Raw genomic sequence first — 17,414 nt, forward strand, 5'->3', positions numbered from 1 at the left:
AGTTAAACGCACATTGTTGGTATCCACAAAATACTATATATATATATACAATGGAAAGGCTCCTCACACTAAATTTATTACTAAAGTGATTCATTTTTGAACTATGTTTATCAAAGAAAATGTGACATCTAATTTGTACAATTAAATGCATCAAAATCATGGTATATTAAAGAACGGTAAAAATGTATCTTGCACGTACTAATTTAACATTATATCATCACCGCCCTAATTGGTTGTTAAAACTTGCTTTCATCAAGGAAGCAATTCCACAAGGACAATCAGAAAATAAAATGCAAAATTAAAAAAAAAACTTAAACTTAATAATCCAAACACCCAAAAAGGTGCAAAATATCCAAAAAGGCTTAAACTTAGCCTATAATAACAAAATACCCCATCCTTAAAAGGATGACACAAAAGTTTCAACTATGCGAAAATAAAGTACAAATAAAAACTACAATATATAAAAAAAACAATACCGCTCACTCCTCCTCAAAATCATCACCATCACCAGCTCCCCCTGAGAACTTGGCATGTCCTCAGTCCAACGCGCATAAGCCGCCAAATCATCTCTAGAGCCCACAGGCCATTGCACAGAAAGATTCTGAAGAGAATCCTGGATAAACATGAAAGCTCTCTGGTGAGCCATATGCATCTGCCAGTTCCAATCACCAGCCTGACCTAACTGTGGCACAGCAGGCGGAGCAGCAGCAACGGGAACGGCCTCAGCAGCAAGAGCACCAGTTGCAGAAACAGGGTTAGCAGAACAAAACCTGTTTGCAAAAACATCATCAATGGCTCTATCCATGGGAATCAGTCCCCCAGATGGAAATCTCTCACCTACCTTCCTGCACAGCCCCATAATCAGACCGGGAAAAATCAACCGGCATTTGGCCCTATCACCAAAACTAGTACCGTTTACAGCAACCCTCTTCAACTCATTTGCTAATATTCTAGTAATGTCAACCTCCTCACCCATCAGAATACAATACACTAGACGAGCAGTGTCCAATGTAATACTAGTGGTGTGACTTCGTGGCCTTAAATTATAAAGGACCACGGAAGTCACCAACTGAGCATCAAAAGTAAGATTACGACGTGTAAAGGTCATCGGATGGCCAGTGTGTCATACCCCAATTTTTGATCTAAGCTACCACCTCATATCATTTGCATATGCATCATTTGCATCTCTAACAAACTGCATAGCTTGTGTTTGCTACTTGTGCTCAACAGGGTTTAATCAAGAAATCACTCATCAGTACAAGCAACAACCAATTAGGGTTTTGTTCTCCCTTCATCTCAAATGAACCATCTTCATCAGCAATCAACAATTGGTCCTTAAAGATTCATTTCAACAAGCTCAAAAGCTTTGAATCGACCAAATTAGGGTTTTGACTGAAGACAGCGTACTCCTGACTTTTGCTCAGGATTTGACCTAATGGCTTGGGACATCACCTCAAGACCTCAAATGCATCATCTTGACCTAATCTATTGGCTCAAGACATCTCTCACACAAAGATTGATCAACAGTGAAATTACAAGTCATCAAACTAGGGTTTTGAACTATCAGGGACTGAAATCAAGGATCACATTTGGGAAACCCTAAAAAGCTCCAGGGCATCAATAAAAGTTTTCAATCATCTTAAAATAATCCCTATGACAATATCCAATGGAAATTGTATCTCAATTCAAGATCCACAATCATTAATTTCATCTAGTCGACAATTAGGGTTTTTAACCTAATTCATCTGAACAACTGACTTTTTAATCAGGACATGGTGCCACAACTCAAATCATGGCTCAAGGTCCTCTAATAACTCAATGTGATCCATTCACACCATTCATTTGGTGAGGATAGCTTGGTTCATTTGAAATCTCCAGAAAACACGATTCTTTTGAAAAAGTCAACTGTCCAAGATCACCATTGACTTTTTGGAAATTTTGGTCAACCATGACTTTTGAAGTTTTAAATCATCAATATATGATATGTGAAGTCATTTGATCAAGGAAAATCAAGAAAATCAATCAAGAATCAAAAAGTCAAAAGTTTGACTTTTCATACTTAGAAATATTTCTAAGTGTTTTCAATAGTTTTTTCTAAACTTTGGAAGGGAATATCTCAAAATTTCACCTTCAAACTGAAAAAAACTTCCAACATGAAAGTTGTAGATTTTGATCCAATGAACAACTTTGTCACATATAATGTTTTTCCATAATATCAACCATTTAAGAGATACAGAGCTTCAAAGTTGATATCTTTTGAAAAATTCACTTAAAACCTCATTTTCTTCAAAGTTCATGGATCTTTTTCACCCATTTCCTTAAAGATATTGAAGAAACTTTCAACTAGGGTTTTGAATTACATAACAAGAGCTTTCCAAAATGTCCAAGAGCATGAAAAAATATGGAGCATAGCTATGGTTTTGGAATTTGCCATTATTGACCATTTCACTTGAAATTTCAAGTCATTTTTCACAATGTTATGAACTATTTTACCTTATGATGCAAGCAATGACATAAACAAGCAATAATTGGAAGATATTTGTGGTTCGTGATCAGATTGGAAAGAGATAAGAAGCATAGAAGATTTTAACCATGGTTAGTCATTTTAACCATTTTGCATTTAATGCAAAAGATGCCATTTTATCTCTTAAGTGCCAAGTCACCAAAGAAAGATCAACTTGTATAGTCTTGCATGCAGAAATTTTGGCCTATAAATAGAGGTCATTTCCTCATTCAAAATCATAACAAAACCTCACAAAGCATAGGTTTTCTCTTTCTTTCTTAGAATGCAAGTTTCATGAGTTTCAAAGAGGAAGAATTGCAATTTCCATCTCTTGCAATTTATGAGCAAAGTGTTGCTTCTAACACTTCCTAAATATCATATGGAAGTTGTTTGAACCATTGAAATCTCACCAAAACACCCAAAACTCAGAATCACTATCCATCCTCCATATGAACATAAAATGAGCCTTATCATGTCAAAATCCATTCAAGCTCAATTTTGTCCAAACTAACACTTCCAACACCTCATATATATCACATATGAACTATCCAAACACTCATATATGACCTGTAACCTCAGAATCTTCAAATTCGATTCATACTCTAAGGCTCTGCAGATCGGGCTCCATGGCTTTGCTCAGGTGAATTCAGATTGTTCCAAGCATCCAAACATGTTCCATAAGGTCCATTGAAGCTGTCCAGATCAAGAAACAACACCTGGAACCTCTCATTTGAAGAATTCAATTTCCAGTTTTGCAAACTTTCGAGGTAAGCCTTATGAACTTCAAACTCCATCATTCATGCATCATACATGCATCATAAATGAAAAATTGATTTGCCATCATGTTTCTTCACACATATAGATCATTAACCCTCAATCAATTGCATCTTAACTTGCACATACACAATTTCAGATTGAATCATAGAATTAGGGTTCTTCACGATTTCCAGAAAATTAATGATCTTAGAGTGAAATAAATGAAATTAAATGGTACCATCATGTTCCTTATGAAAAATCGAGCAAGATAGGCTATTCACTTGATCAAATTGGTTCAGTTTTAAGAAAATTCAAAATCAAAATAGGGTTAGTGTTCTTGGCGCCATTTTTTGCGAAGGAAATTTGAAAAGTGAGTTTGAAATATAATCAATTCGTTGCAAATGTTAAACAGACCACGCGCGTGGTCCAGTTGGCTAAGTTTTTGAGAAGCAACCTCCAGGTCACGAGTTCAACACTCATAGGGACCAAAACCTCTTTTTTACCACTTATTTTCTTCATTTTTCTTTATAACATCAATCAATTAATTCACCAGTCAAAACTCATCATTTTCACTTCATTTTTTTTACACTTCTCTTTTAATATATATATATATATATATATATATATATATATATATATATATTTATATATATATTATGAATATCCAAAAAAATCACAAAAAAAAATATTTATTTGATGTGTTTTTCAAAACTTTGTTTAAAAATAGTTTTTTTTACTTGATTTTCAAAAACTTAATCACTTGTAAATATTTTGTGATCAAACCCTAATCACTTAGGTCTTAATTAGGCATAATCTTTGTCTTTATCTTAATTAAGTTGACTTTTGTCAAAACTTTCAAACTGTTTTTTTCAACAAAACGATCAACTGTTTTCAAACGAAACCTCGCATCTTTTTAACAAAACAATCAACCATGTTTTATAAAATAAAACATGGGCCTCCTTTAAGGTATAAGTCCCAAGCCCTTTGGTAAATATACATTTACATAGCCATGAATAAACTCAATGGGCCTCTCTCCGAGTATAAGTCCCGAGCCCCGTGTACATAAACTGATCATCCTTACCGGTATATTTCCTTCATAAACTCCATTGTACACACACACCTTGTCATATATAACTGTTCATACTTGTTCACATTTGTTCATGTACTTGTTCATATTTTTTCGTACTTGTTCATATTTGTGATCATGTTATATATACTTATTCAACTTAGTACAACACTAGGTTCTCCATAGCCTCCTATTGGGCTTCGTGCAAAGAATCTCCCTAGTTCAGGTTAGGACATAGAGTATGGTTTCCCGGTGAAATCGCTCTAAGAGCTCAAACCAACTATACCACGCCTCCTCTTGGGCTTCGTACAAACGAGTGTGCCTCCCATAGCCTCCTCTTGGGCTTACAATGAAAGGACCCTCGATTGTCCCTCCCATAGCCTCCTCTTGGGCTTACAATGCAAGGACCCTCAAATAGCCTCTTCTTGGGCTTCGTACAAGGACCCACGGGCTTCTTATAAGCATCCTCATAATCTAAATCAAATACCCTAGGAGATTAGACAAATATCATCTCTATGATAGGAGTATCTCTTCTATATCATCACATTCAATCATTCAAATTTCTTTTTTTGCCACAAGGCTGGGTAATCAATCAAACCTTTTGCAACAAGGTTGGCTGATTAATCAAAGTTTTTGCCACAAGGCTGGCTTATCGAAACTTTTGCCACATGGCTGGCTGATTAATCAAAACTTTTTGTCACAAGGATGACTTATCAAAAGCTTTTGCCACAAGGCTGGCTAATCAAACTTGTTTTTGCCACAAGGCTGGCTAAACAAAAATCATCTATATCATTCTAAGCACCATAAGTGGCACAACCCAGGTCTTATAATGAAAATATTTCAAACAAAAAACAAACAGATGTATGTGATGATATATATTAGATACATCGAGCATTGAGATGACATTTGTCTCTTATCCTTTGCTTCCACTAGCATAAGTGGAAACTACCATTGCTCTGACTTTCTCAACATCCCTTTGAGAATACGTAGGCACAAGGTCTTATTCCTTGGCGAGAAAAACTTCTATCTCCCTCAAACCACTCAAACCTTAGCACCCCGTAGACCTCGAGCTACAGATGCTCTGATTCCCTCTAAGGGATATGTATGCAGAAGATTGCGATGATCTTTGCGAGCATAATCAAACAAACACCTCAGGTCCCACCTATCTCACAACAAAGAACCTCCCTAATAGCATAGCAAGAAATAAACAGACAAACATAACAAAGAAACCTATAGAGTACTATAGATACGTAGGATGATAATACCTTCCCTTCGTATAACCAACCCTCTTACCCAGAATCTCTCCCCCTTTTTGCATTGCTTTTAATTTTGTATTATTTGCATTGCATATATTTTAAGGTTTGTACAACTTTTTTCCTTTTCCTACTTTGGAAACATTAAAAAGTTTGGTCGTGACAAAAACAACAAAGTCATTTTCTTGAGCCCGAGCCCAAAGAAGGCATAAGGTGTCTCATCCCGATTTTTCACGCGACACAGTGGTCGTCAAATCATAAGTGCACCTTCTTTGGCACAACTTCTCCCTCATAGCCTCAGCATCCCAACTTCCTTGATTTAACCGAGGATGATACCTACACTCCTCTGTCAAGGCACGAGGATCATCCAGAAAATCAAAGATCGCATCCTTGGAGAAATTAATTTTTTTTCTCGCACCCACGTCTTAAATGGGAATGCCTCGGTCAGAACCCAGCTGCCTGTAGGCAAAGCATTAGAATAAAATTCCCTAAGGATTTCTACCTGATAGAACTTTCCCGGTTCATACAACTTGTCCCAGCACGTGTCACTCAAGTAACTCCAAGCAACAGAAAAGTTTCTTCCATCACTAGGTTCAATCGTTCTCTATGGCCAAACCGTGCGTCCTTTCAAGTCTTCATATCTAGCTTCTTGCTCAGGACCACGGAACTGTGTGTGGTCATAACGCGTATGGGAGTCCGAGGATTCACCGGTAGCACCTCTTTTCTTTTTCATCGGAGGGGCCATCTGCACACACAAACAAAACACAAACACAATTCGATTCACAAGGTTAGCACACAATTACTAACAGCTATAACACGATAAAATATCAAACAGAACCGCAAAACAGAACCACACACCACGGAACAGAAGAAAAACTAAAAATAAAACAAAATTTTGCTCAGCGCGCGACGCGCGCTATATCTTGCGACGCGAGCTCTAAGAATCTCAAAAAAAACCAGAACTGCAACAATGGTTGCAGCCACCACCATTAACAAAAAACTATTCAAACAGAACCACAAACTATTCCTAACCTACTTATGTCTATTGTGGACCTCCGTTTTATTCGGGCCATACCTCTGTTCGGGAGAGATACGTGAACTGACTCTTTTTTATCGCTTAATGCTTTCGCATTTTTGAAAATTCACAGAGTCGCCACCGACCTTTTATTTTATCCAATTAAGGAAAGGTTTATAAAAGAAACAGAAAAAAGACCTTTAAGAAATTCTGGGTAAGGGGGTAGGTTATACAAAGGGAAAGTGTTAGCACCCTTTGTATCCATGGTTATCCATGGGCTCTTAAGTTTGCTTAGCTCACTTGTTTTTCGATTACTTTTCAATTGCTTTAGAATGCTCATATGTGGTTTCAAATACCTTTGTAAATTGAATTTTGTAATGATCCGTGTGCGGATGTATACAAAATGCTTGTTTATCTTTCGAAAGATGTTTTGTAAAGAACGTTAACTTTGTAATGATCCGTGTTTGGATATATACAAAATATTGTCTTTTTGGAAAGTTTTGTTTTGAAAAACAAAAGTATATGAGAATTTTGTTTGTTTTGATTTGAGCAAGCAAACTAGGAGGTCTACCCTGAGTTGTAAGGTCTTTATCCTATTTCCTTTAAAAATCTATCCTTTCACCGGATATAAACAAAAGGTTCGATTTTGTACTCAAAACAATGGAATTTTGACTTTGATTTTGAAAAGAATGAGAAGGGATTACCTTAAGAGGTGCAAGTGTGATTGTGTTTGTATTCAGATATTTTATCTTTGAAATTAGTGATCTAACGGTTCAATTTTATCTTTGACATACACGCAGTTTATATTTGCTGGAAATTAAAATGCGGAAATGTAAAATGCGGAAAGTAAATCTACGCTATTACATCGATTGTGCAGGAAATGTAAACTAAGCCTATTTACATGATTTTGACATCCTATACATTTATCTAGGAATTGAAATTGCAAGAAAAATAAAAGGCATGTTTTTGGATTTTTTATGATTTATTTTAATTATAATTAATGTATGATTAATTAAATCAAAATGAAAAAAAGATGAAAATAGATTTAAACCTAGAAATTAAGTTTAAAATATGTACAAAATATTTTTTAATTAATTTTAAAACAAAACTAATTTTTTTGGAATTTTTGAAATTGATTTGAAATTGATTAAGCTAATTAAAGCATAATTATGCAAATAATTACACAAATAATTAAAACTTAAAGAGAAAATTATTCAAAATATGTACAAAATTAGTTTATAATATATAAACAATATTTAACATTAAGAACAATTTTTTTTATGATTTTTTTGATTGGTTAGAATAATTAAGAAGCAAATATATAAATATATACTAATTAATTATGCAAAATATTGAATTTTTGAAGAAAAATAAAATATTTTTATTTCAGAAAATAATATATTATTTTAGAAGTCTAAAAATATTTTTTGTGTATTTTTTGGATTTTTTAAACTATTTTTAATTAATTTTGCAAAGAAATTAAAATAGAAATAAAAAATAAAAGGATACTGATCAGATGTGGAAATTGAATGAAGGAACATGATGCAGCTGCATGATCTGGCGCGTTGGATTGGATGGATGGTGGATCAGATGGTTCAGATTTTGAGGCGCATGGCACTCAGTGTACCTGCAAAACACTTGATTAGTGGGAAATTTAAAAAAAACTGCGCGCGCGTGCCAGCCAATAGGAGGAGGACACGCATCATCTTCAACCTCCAGACGCCACTTTCAACAGCGCTTTTATGCAAAAGCGCTATAATTGATGAACCCTAATTCTGCAAAATAACGAATAGGGGTAAACAGGCATAGAAATCAGGCGCAATGGTACCATTCAACTCGTCTTGTTCCACTGAATGTAACCATGCCCTTAATTTGCTTTAATTTTAGCCCTAATGAAGAACCCTAATTTTGAGCTAAGAAAACCCTAAAATGGTATATGCTACAAACAGCCATTAAAATCCAATTGAAGCTCCAGAAACGACCAGAGCTTCAAACCAAACACAATTATGCATCTACATCTTGTTAAATATGCGTGTGTTATGAGATATAAGTTGGTTTTAGTTTGAACAAACCGTGGCCTATATAGCTCGATTCAATGAGGTTTAAGACTTGGAAATGATTGGAATTGTTTCAGTGAAGCTCAGAGATGATGTTTGAATGTTTATTTTGTATTGAAATTGACTGAAACTTAAAATTCGAATTTCAAGTTTCTTTGAAAATTACAAGTTGTTACAAGAGTGCTATGTGCTTATGAATGCTACTGGATTCGTCCTCCCTGTGTTACTAAAGTATGCTAGCCTATTTATAAGCATTGAAGTGCTTAGAATTGAAGCTAAGAAGCATCTAGTTGCCTTTGTGGAATTCTTGATTTTTTTATATTAAAAAGCTTTGAATTATTGACCAAGTCTTCTTCTCTTCAATGCACTTGCCTTGCTCTTCAATTCTCTGCAGAAAAATGAAGATTCCTTGGGTGAGTCATGCTTAGATTGTAAGCTAACCATTATCCATTCATTTTTTCCTTTTAATTTAATCTTAAAATAAGATAAAATCAAGCAAAAAATGAATAAAAATGGTATGGGCCTTGTCTTGGTCGTGGGAGGCCCATAATAACATGGCATACATGTTTGAACCATGAAAACTTGGCCCCATTTGGAAAAAATGCATTTTTGAGCAATGTTGGTTTTATGCATTTTCCAAAATTTAGCCAACTTCAACAAGGTGTAAATCCCTCAATTTTTGTCATATGAAGGAGATCTTGCACTTTTTGGAAACCTCAAAGAGTCCTCTAACCAATGCCTTTGGTCTCATGTCAAAGTGAGTTTTGATGCTCCTTGTGTGTCCTTTTGAAAAAAGTGTCTTTTTGTTGACTTTGAAAATGACCTGTAATGTCTTTGATCATATTTTTCAAATGGTGAATGCAATGACCATGGGATCAATTGCATTGGAAAGATAATTGAATTTCCTTCAAAATGAGCTTTGGTTTGAATTTTTTGGATGAAGGATGAGAGAGTTATGACCAGTCAAAGTTGAGTTGACTTTTTAGGTAAAAACCCTAATTTTGAATCTTAGGGTTTTGTTGATTTTTGATCTTTCCTTGATGAATTATGATCATCCAATGATCAAATGATGAATCCTTTGACAAAATATGGACTTTGACAAAAAATTTCAATTTTGACTGTCTGTTGACTTTTTTGGTCAAACGGGTCGTCTGTTGACTGTTTGAGCTGCTGACGGTGCGTCTGAGTGAATTGAAGTTTGAAAATTTGTATGATGGTACTTTGAGATATATGGATGTGCATGAAATCCATTTGAGGTCTCAAAAACTTGTTTCTCCTGTAAAAACAAGAAAACCCTAGTCAGGGACTGTTTATGTAGGAGACAGTTAAACGTACCTGATTTTTGTGCAGTGTTGAGTCTCTGCTAATCGTGTGATATTCAGAAGACTTCTAGAACAAAAATCTTGGAATTTTGAATTGTGAAAGATTGATTTGATTGATGGTACAAAACACTGAGAATTGTACTGCCAGCAGTTTGGCTGTCAACTGACTGTCCAGGTATTGATGTAGCAGTTAGAGTGAAAAATCAACAGTCAAAGTTAATTTTCTTTTTTTGTTGTTTTTGCTTTTGTTTTTTGTGAAAAATGAAAGTTTATTTACATGACTTGTTAAAAAACACAGACATAATAAATAACTAATATTTACTGTATGCGGGCAAAATTACCGATAATAACCCTGAAAATCATTTAATGCACAGAAAAATGAATATTTGACTGGCAGAAAACACATAAAATATTATCTGAGTAATTAAGCAATATTATGACAAATAGTACAATATTTAATACTGACAGTACAAATATTACATACTATATTGAACAGTACGACGAATAAACGGTACATTTAAGAAATACGGCAAATCTTAAAAATGACGATTGATAACCCATGCTACAAATAGTAACATGTAGATGATTGGGAGCATAAGCATCCCAGGTCCACAGTGTTCCGGGCTATGTAGACAGAAGAAAGACATGATCACCGTAGCAATGGTGATGACCATAAGAAAACACGTTTCCCACCGCTTCGCCATTTTGTCGGGGAAGAAGAAAGGATGGATTATGAAGTGGAAATTTGAGAGATGAATTAGAATTTGATGTGAGATTTTATGGAAGAAAATGGGAGGTATTTATAGAATGGAAAGAAGGATAGAGACGTTGGGGAATGATGTGATTCCGTACAAAAGGAAAATTTGAGTGGAAGTAAGATTTGAAAGAAAGTGTATGATAGTGTTGGGAAAAAGAGAGATGTGGAGAATAAAGTTAGGATTTGATTTTTGAAAAAGAGATTTGAAAAGATTTTTGAAAATAATGGAATATAGTACAAAAATTAGTGGGAAACAAAAGATAATAATAATCTACTTGTTACCAGTACAGTCTTGAGTTTCCTGATTCTGCGCCTGCAAAAAGATTTAACTCTGTACCAATTGTGTCAGTACTATTTATCTGTAAATAAATAAATAGCATGTGTGAAGTAATAAACAGCATTTGGCGTTTGCGTAAGAATAAATTCAACTGCAAGCCAAATTACTGTATAAGAAAAATTCTAAAAACTAAGTATTTCATATATCAGGATCTTTGTTGAAATAAAAATCCATGATTATATGAGACTTTTAATTTTCAGATTGGAGTTTTCTTGAAAAATGATGCGGGCAAATTTTGGGGTATAACATCTATAATCAAAACATTTATCAACAAATCTATATGATCCTAAATCTAAATCTATTAAACCTAAAAATAGATAAAACAGAATTAAAGAAAAAGATAAAGGAATGAACATACCTGTGACAACGGTGATGAAGAGAGGAAGATGGGTGAAGGAGAAAGGAAGGTTGGAGGAACAATGAAGTTGGGAGATGGAAGAAAAATTGAAACTTTGAGAAATGAGGGGAAAAGATGCAATATGCCTCTAAACCCTACTGAACTCGTAAAAGGGGAAAGGGGACTGGGTCGGGTCCCATTCTGGGCCCAACCCAGAAATTATTTTTAAATTTTTTTTTGTTCAGCGCGCGTCGCGAGCTAGGAGGCCGCGTCGCACGTCCACCACTGCCTAGAATTTTTTGAAAATAAGTTACAGCGCGCGTCGCGATCTCAGAGGCCGCTCCGCGCGTTCACCACTGCCCAGAATTTTTTAGAATTAAGGTACAACGCGCGTCGCAAGCTTTAGGGCGTGTCGCGAGCTACACCAGAACAACAAAAAAATTTCTTTCCATGCACGCGTAACTTTATCGGTAGGCCATTTTTGGTTCGACATCAGCTCAAAACACAAAAACGATAAAAAACACATAAAACAAGTAGAATACTTACAAATTGGGGTGCCTCCCAATAAGCGCTTTGTTTAACATCGGTCAGCTCGACAATCAAAGGTGATATCAAGGATCACCCAGAGCAAGAACACTTGTTTCCCGATTAAACTCACTTCCACGATACACCTTCAACCTCTGATCATTTACCGTCCATTCTTTTTTTTTGGATCCTCTACCACTATAGCACCATAATTCCTTACCTCTTTGACTAAAAACGACCCGGACCACTTAGATTTCAACTTTCCTAAAAAAAGCTTCAAATGAGAATTGAAAAGAAGCACAAGTTATCCGACCTTAAAGTCTTTCAAATGGATCTTACTATCGTGATAGAATTTGACTTTCTCCTTGTAAATCGTGTTAGAATAATAGGAATTCAACCTCAACTCGTCCAACTCATAGAGTTGAACTTTTCTCTTTTCGCCACACGACTTAGGATCAAAATTTAACAATTTCAAAGCCCAAAAGGCTTTATGCTCTAATTCCACTGGAAGGTGGCAACTTTTACCGTACACCATTTCAAACGGTGTGAGTCCAATCAGAGCTTTAAAAGCGGTCTGATGAGCCCACAATGCTTCATCAAGCTCAAGCGACCAATCTTTTCTATAGCTAGAAACTGTTTTCTCGAGAATTCGCTTAATTTCACGATTCGATACCTCGACTTGACCATTAGTTTGCGGATGGTATGGAGTGGCAACCTTGTGCTTAACTCCATATTGCTCGAACACTTTTTCAAGTGGAGCATTGCAAAAATGCGATGCGCCATCACTTATCAACACACGAGGCGTACCAAAACGCGCAAAAATATTCTTTTTCAAAAATTTTATCACGGTTTTACCGTCGGCTTTAGGTGAAGCAATCGCTTCCACCCACTTTGACACATAGTCGACCGTGACCAAAATGTACTCATTAGACAAAGAGGATGGAAATGGCCCGACAAAGTCAATACCCCAACAATCAAACACTTCCACCTCTAGGAAGCTTTGTAGGGGCATTTCCTCTCATCTACCAATCCCACCACTCCGTTGACAACTATCACAACTCGACACATGATGATAAGCGTCTTTAAACAACGTAGGACACCAAAAGCCCGCCTGAAGGACTTTGGTTGCCATACGCAATCCATTATATTGGCCACCATATGGCAAATTATGACAATGCCACAAAATACTTTGAGATTCCTCACTTGTAACACATTTCCTCAAAAGATTGTTACTACTCAACTTGAATAGATAAGGCTCATCCCACACATAAAAGTTTGCATCGGATAAGAACTTCTGTTTTTGGTTCCATGATAGATCTTCGGGAATTCACCCGGTCGCTTTATGGTTAGCCATATCCGCGAACCAAGGTCTAACTTGGACCATAAACAATTTCTCATCCGGAAATTCCTCTCTCACCTCACTTTCAAATTTTGTTACCTCGGTATTCACTAACCGATATAAATGATCAGCTACCATATTTTTGGACCCTTTTTTGTCTCTTATTTCAAGATCAAACTCTTGAAGCAAGAGAATCCATCTAATAGGCCTTTGTTTTGAGTCCGGCTTTGTGAGAAGTATTTGATAGATGCATGGTCAGTATAACACACAATTTTTGAACCAATCAAATAAGAACGAAATTTCTCCAATGCAAACACAATAGCGAGCAATTCTATTTCGGTAGTTGCGTAATTGACTTGCGCTTCATTTAAAACTTTGATCGTATAATGAATAGCATGTAAAATTTTGTTCCTTCTTTGTCCTAAAACGGTACCCACCATATAATCACTCGCATCGCACATGAGTTCAAAATCAAGGGACCAATTAGGAGCGACGATTATGGGTGTGGTGACCAATTTTTCTTTAAGCTCTAGGAATGCTTTTAAACAAGATTCATCGAAAAGAAATTACGTACCTTTGTTGAGTATATTACTCAAGGGCTTCGCAACTTTGCAGAAATATTTGATAAATCTTCGATAAAACCCGGCATGTCCTAGAAAAATTCGGATACCCTTCACATTCAATGGAGGAGGCAACTTCTCTATCACTTCAATTTTTGCTTTATCCACCTCAAGGCCTCTTGAAGAAACCTTGTGGCCGAGCACAATTCCTTCGGTAACCATAAAGTTGCACTTCTCCCAATTTAGAACCAAATTTGACTCCACACAACGACTTAGCATGATATCAAGATTTTTCAAACATAGATCAAAAGAAGCACCAAAACTCGAGAAGTCATCCAGAAACATTTCAATGCACTTCTCAATCAAGTCGGAAAAGATAGCTTGCATACACCGTTGAAATGTTGTCAGTGCATTACATAACCCGAAAGGCATTCGCCGATAAGCGAAAATACCGAAAGGGCATGTGAAAGAGGTCTTCTCATGATCCTCGGGATTGACTACAATTTGATTGTATCTCGAATACCCGTCTAAGAAACAATAAAATTGTTGACCGGATAATCTCTCAAGCATTTGATCCATAAACGGTAAGGGAAAATGATCTTTTCTCGTAGCTTTATTTAGCCTACGATAATCGATACACATCCTCCATCCCGTCACGGTTCGAGTAGGAATTAGCTCATTCTTGTCATTGCGAATCACCGTCATTCCACCCTTCTTGGGAACCACATGGACGAGACTCACCCAAGCACTATCCGAGATTGGATAAATCATCTCGGCTTCTAACATTTTCACTAATTCCTTTCTTACAACCTCTTTTATTACCGGATTCAATCTTCTTACAAAATCTTATGCATACAAAAGGAGGGACTAATTCCTTTGAGATCAGAAAGTGTCCATCCCATTGCTTCTTGATTTCTTTCTAAGACCACAAGTAACTTTTCTTCTTCACCCTTAGAAAGGGCGTTGCTTATGATAACCGGCTTGTTTTCATTATTCTCAAGAAACACATACTTCAAGTGAGACGGTAACACTTTCAATTCCACCTTTTGTTCTTCAACTTCATGCTCATATTTTAATTCTACTTTTGAGCTTCAAAAGGATTAATTTCATCACTTGCCTCAAGATTTCTCAAGCAATCTTCAATTTCTTTCTCTTGAACTTTGGTAAGCACTTTAAGAGCTTCCATCAAAGTTTTCTCAAGAGGATTTGACAAATGCATTGGATTCTCCACTTTCATAATAGCTTTTTCTGTAGCATCGATTCTAAAATAATCATCGTCATCACTCGGATGCTTGATGGCTTCAAAGAGATTAAGACATAATTCCTCGTCTTGGTATCGCAATTTCATTAAGCCATCATCAATGTCTATCATCATTCGTGCCGTCTTCATGAAAGGCCTTCCTAGGATCAATGGTATATCTGGATCTTCTTCCATGTCTATGACAACAAAATCAACAAGAAACCAAAATTTATCAACCTTGACAAGCAAGTCTTCCGCAACTCCAAGGATGAGCTATGGATTTATCCGCTAAAGATAACGTCATTCGAGTTGGTTTCAAGTCATTCATTCCTAAACTTCTCACCATAGACAATGGAATCAAATTAATACTAGAACCGGTATCCACCAAACCCTTGCCTATATGAACATTGCCAATAGACACCGACAACGTTACCTGTCCAGGATCATTTGATTTAATCGGTGTAGTACGTTGAATTAACGCATTACAACAAGAGCTCACCGTCACTAACTCAGGATCCAAGAATCTCCTCTTTTTTGTGATGATGTCTTTGATGAATTTTGCATACATCGACATTTTCTCTAATGCCTCGGAAAAAGGAACATTTATTTGCAATTTACTAAAAATGTCCAAGACCCTAGCATAGTGTTTTTCATCATCTTTCTTTGACGAATCGGGAGGGTGGCAATTTTTTCACATGAAATGAATCCTCTTTCTTTTTCCCTTTTTCACTCACACTCAATTTTTTCTTTTTCTCTTCTATCTCAAGATTTTCTTTCTCAACTAATTCTTTCTCTTTCTCATTTTCAACTAAGTCACCCTCAACATTTTTTCTACTACAATCACTCTATCTTTTTCAACTTCAACAATTTCTTCCTCAACTACCTCTCCTACCCCCATATCAATATTTCTACCGCTACGAGTTAGAATAGACTTACAATGCTCACGAGGGTTAGCAGAACAAAACCTGTTAGCAAAAACATCATCAATGGCTCTATCCATGGGAATTAGTCCCCCAGATGGAAATCTCACACCTACCTTCCTGCACAGCCCCATAATCAGACCGGGAAAAATCAACCGGCATTTGGCCCTATCACCAAAACTAGTACCGTTTAGAGCAACCCTCTTCAACTCATTTGCTAATATTCTAGCAATGTCAACCTCCTCACCCATCAAAATACAATACACTAGACCAGCATTGTCCAATGTAATACTAGTGGTGTGACTTCGTGGCCTTAAATTATAAAGGACCGCGGAAGTCACCAACTGAGCATCAAAAGTAAGATTACGACGTGTGAAGGTCTTCGGATGGCCAGTGTTTCATACCCCAATTTTTTACCTAAGATACAACCTCATATCATTTGCATATGCATTATTTGTATCTCTAACAAACTGCATAGCTTGTGTTTGCTACTTGTGCTCAGCAGGGTTTAATCAAGAAATCACTCATCTGTACAAGCAACAACCAATTAGGGTTTTGTTCTCCCTTCATCTCAAATGAACCATCTTCATCAGCAATCAACAATTGGTCCTTAGAGATTCATTTCAACAAGCTCAAAAGCTTTGAATCGACCAAATTAGGGTTTTGACTGAAGACAACATACTCCTGACTTTTGCTCAGGATTTGACCTAATGGCTTGGGACATGACCTCAAGACCTCAAATGCATCATCTTGACCTAATCTATTGGCTCAAGACATCTCTCACACAAAGATTGATCAACAGTGAAATTACAAGTCATCAAACTAGGGTTTTGAACTATCAGGGACTGAAATCAAGGATCACATTTAGGAAACCCTAAAAAGCTCCAGGGCATCAATAAAAGTTTTCAATCATCTTCAAATAATCCCTATGACAATATCCAATGGAAATTATATCTCAATTCAAGATCCACAATCATTAATTTCATCTGGTCGACAATTAGGGTTTTTAACCTAATTCATCTGAACAACTGACTTTTTAATCAGGACATGGTGCCACAACTCAAATCATGGCTCAAGGTCCTCTAATAACTCAATGTGATCCATTCACACCATTCATTTGGTGAGGATAGCTTGGTTCATTTGAAATCTCCAGAAACACGATTCTTTTGAAAAAGTCAACTGTCCAAGATCACCATTGACTTTTTGGAAATTTTGGTCAACCATGACTTTTGAAGTTTTAAATCATAAATATATGATATGTGAAGTCATTTGATCAAGGAAAATCAAGAATCAAAAAGTCAAAAGTTTGACTTTTCTTCAAAGTTCATGGATCTTTTTCACCCATTTCCTTAAAGATATTGAAGAAACTTTCAACTAGGGTTTTGAATTACATAACAAGAGCTTTCCAAAATGTCCAAGAGCATGAA

General features: G+C 36.1%; 1 protein-coding gene across 1 annotated transcript; it reads right to left on the reverse strand.

The window, feature by feature from the left end:
• Positions 1–13,833: 13,833 nt before the first annotated feature.
• LOC131659552 (uncharacterized) lies at positions 13,834–16,238 on the reverse strand. The gene is made up of 3 exons (XM_058928727.1): positions 16,004–16,238; positions 15,112–15,264; positions 13,834–14,207 (listed from the first exon to the last, which is right to left on the reverse strand). Exons 1-3 carry the CDS (start codon positions 16,236–16,238, stop codon positions 13,834–13,836), a joined length of 762 nt encoding a protein of 253 aa, XP_058784710.1.
• Between the last annotated feature and the right edge of the window lie 1,176 nt (positions 16,239–17,414).

The sequence above is a fragment of the Vicia villosa genome, linkage group LG3, assembly GCF_029867415.1.
Source record: "Vicia villosa cultivar HV-30 ecotype Madison, WI linkage group LG3, Vvil1.0, whole genome shotgun sequence".
In the NCBI taxonomy this organism is placed as follows: Eukaryota; Viridiplantae; Streptophyta; class Magnoliopsida; order Fabales; family Fabaceae; genus Vicia; species Vicia villosa.

Excerpts from the sequence above, each read along its gene's own strand:
- LOC131659552 (XM_058928727.1), bottom strand. The coding sequence starts at position 16,238 with ATGGGTGAGGAGGTTGACATTGCTAGAATATTAGCAAATGAGTTGAAG. Across the intron at positions 15,265-16,003 it reads TGCTAACCCTCGTGAGCATT|ACATGGAAGAAGATCCAGAT; the intron begins GTAAGTCTATTC and ends TTGTTGTCATAG. Across the intron at positions 14,208-15,111 it reads TGAAGCCATCAAGCATCCGA|CTATCTTTTCCGACTTGATT; the intron begins GTGATGACGATG and ends GGTGTATGCAAG.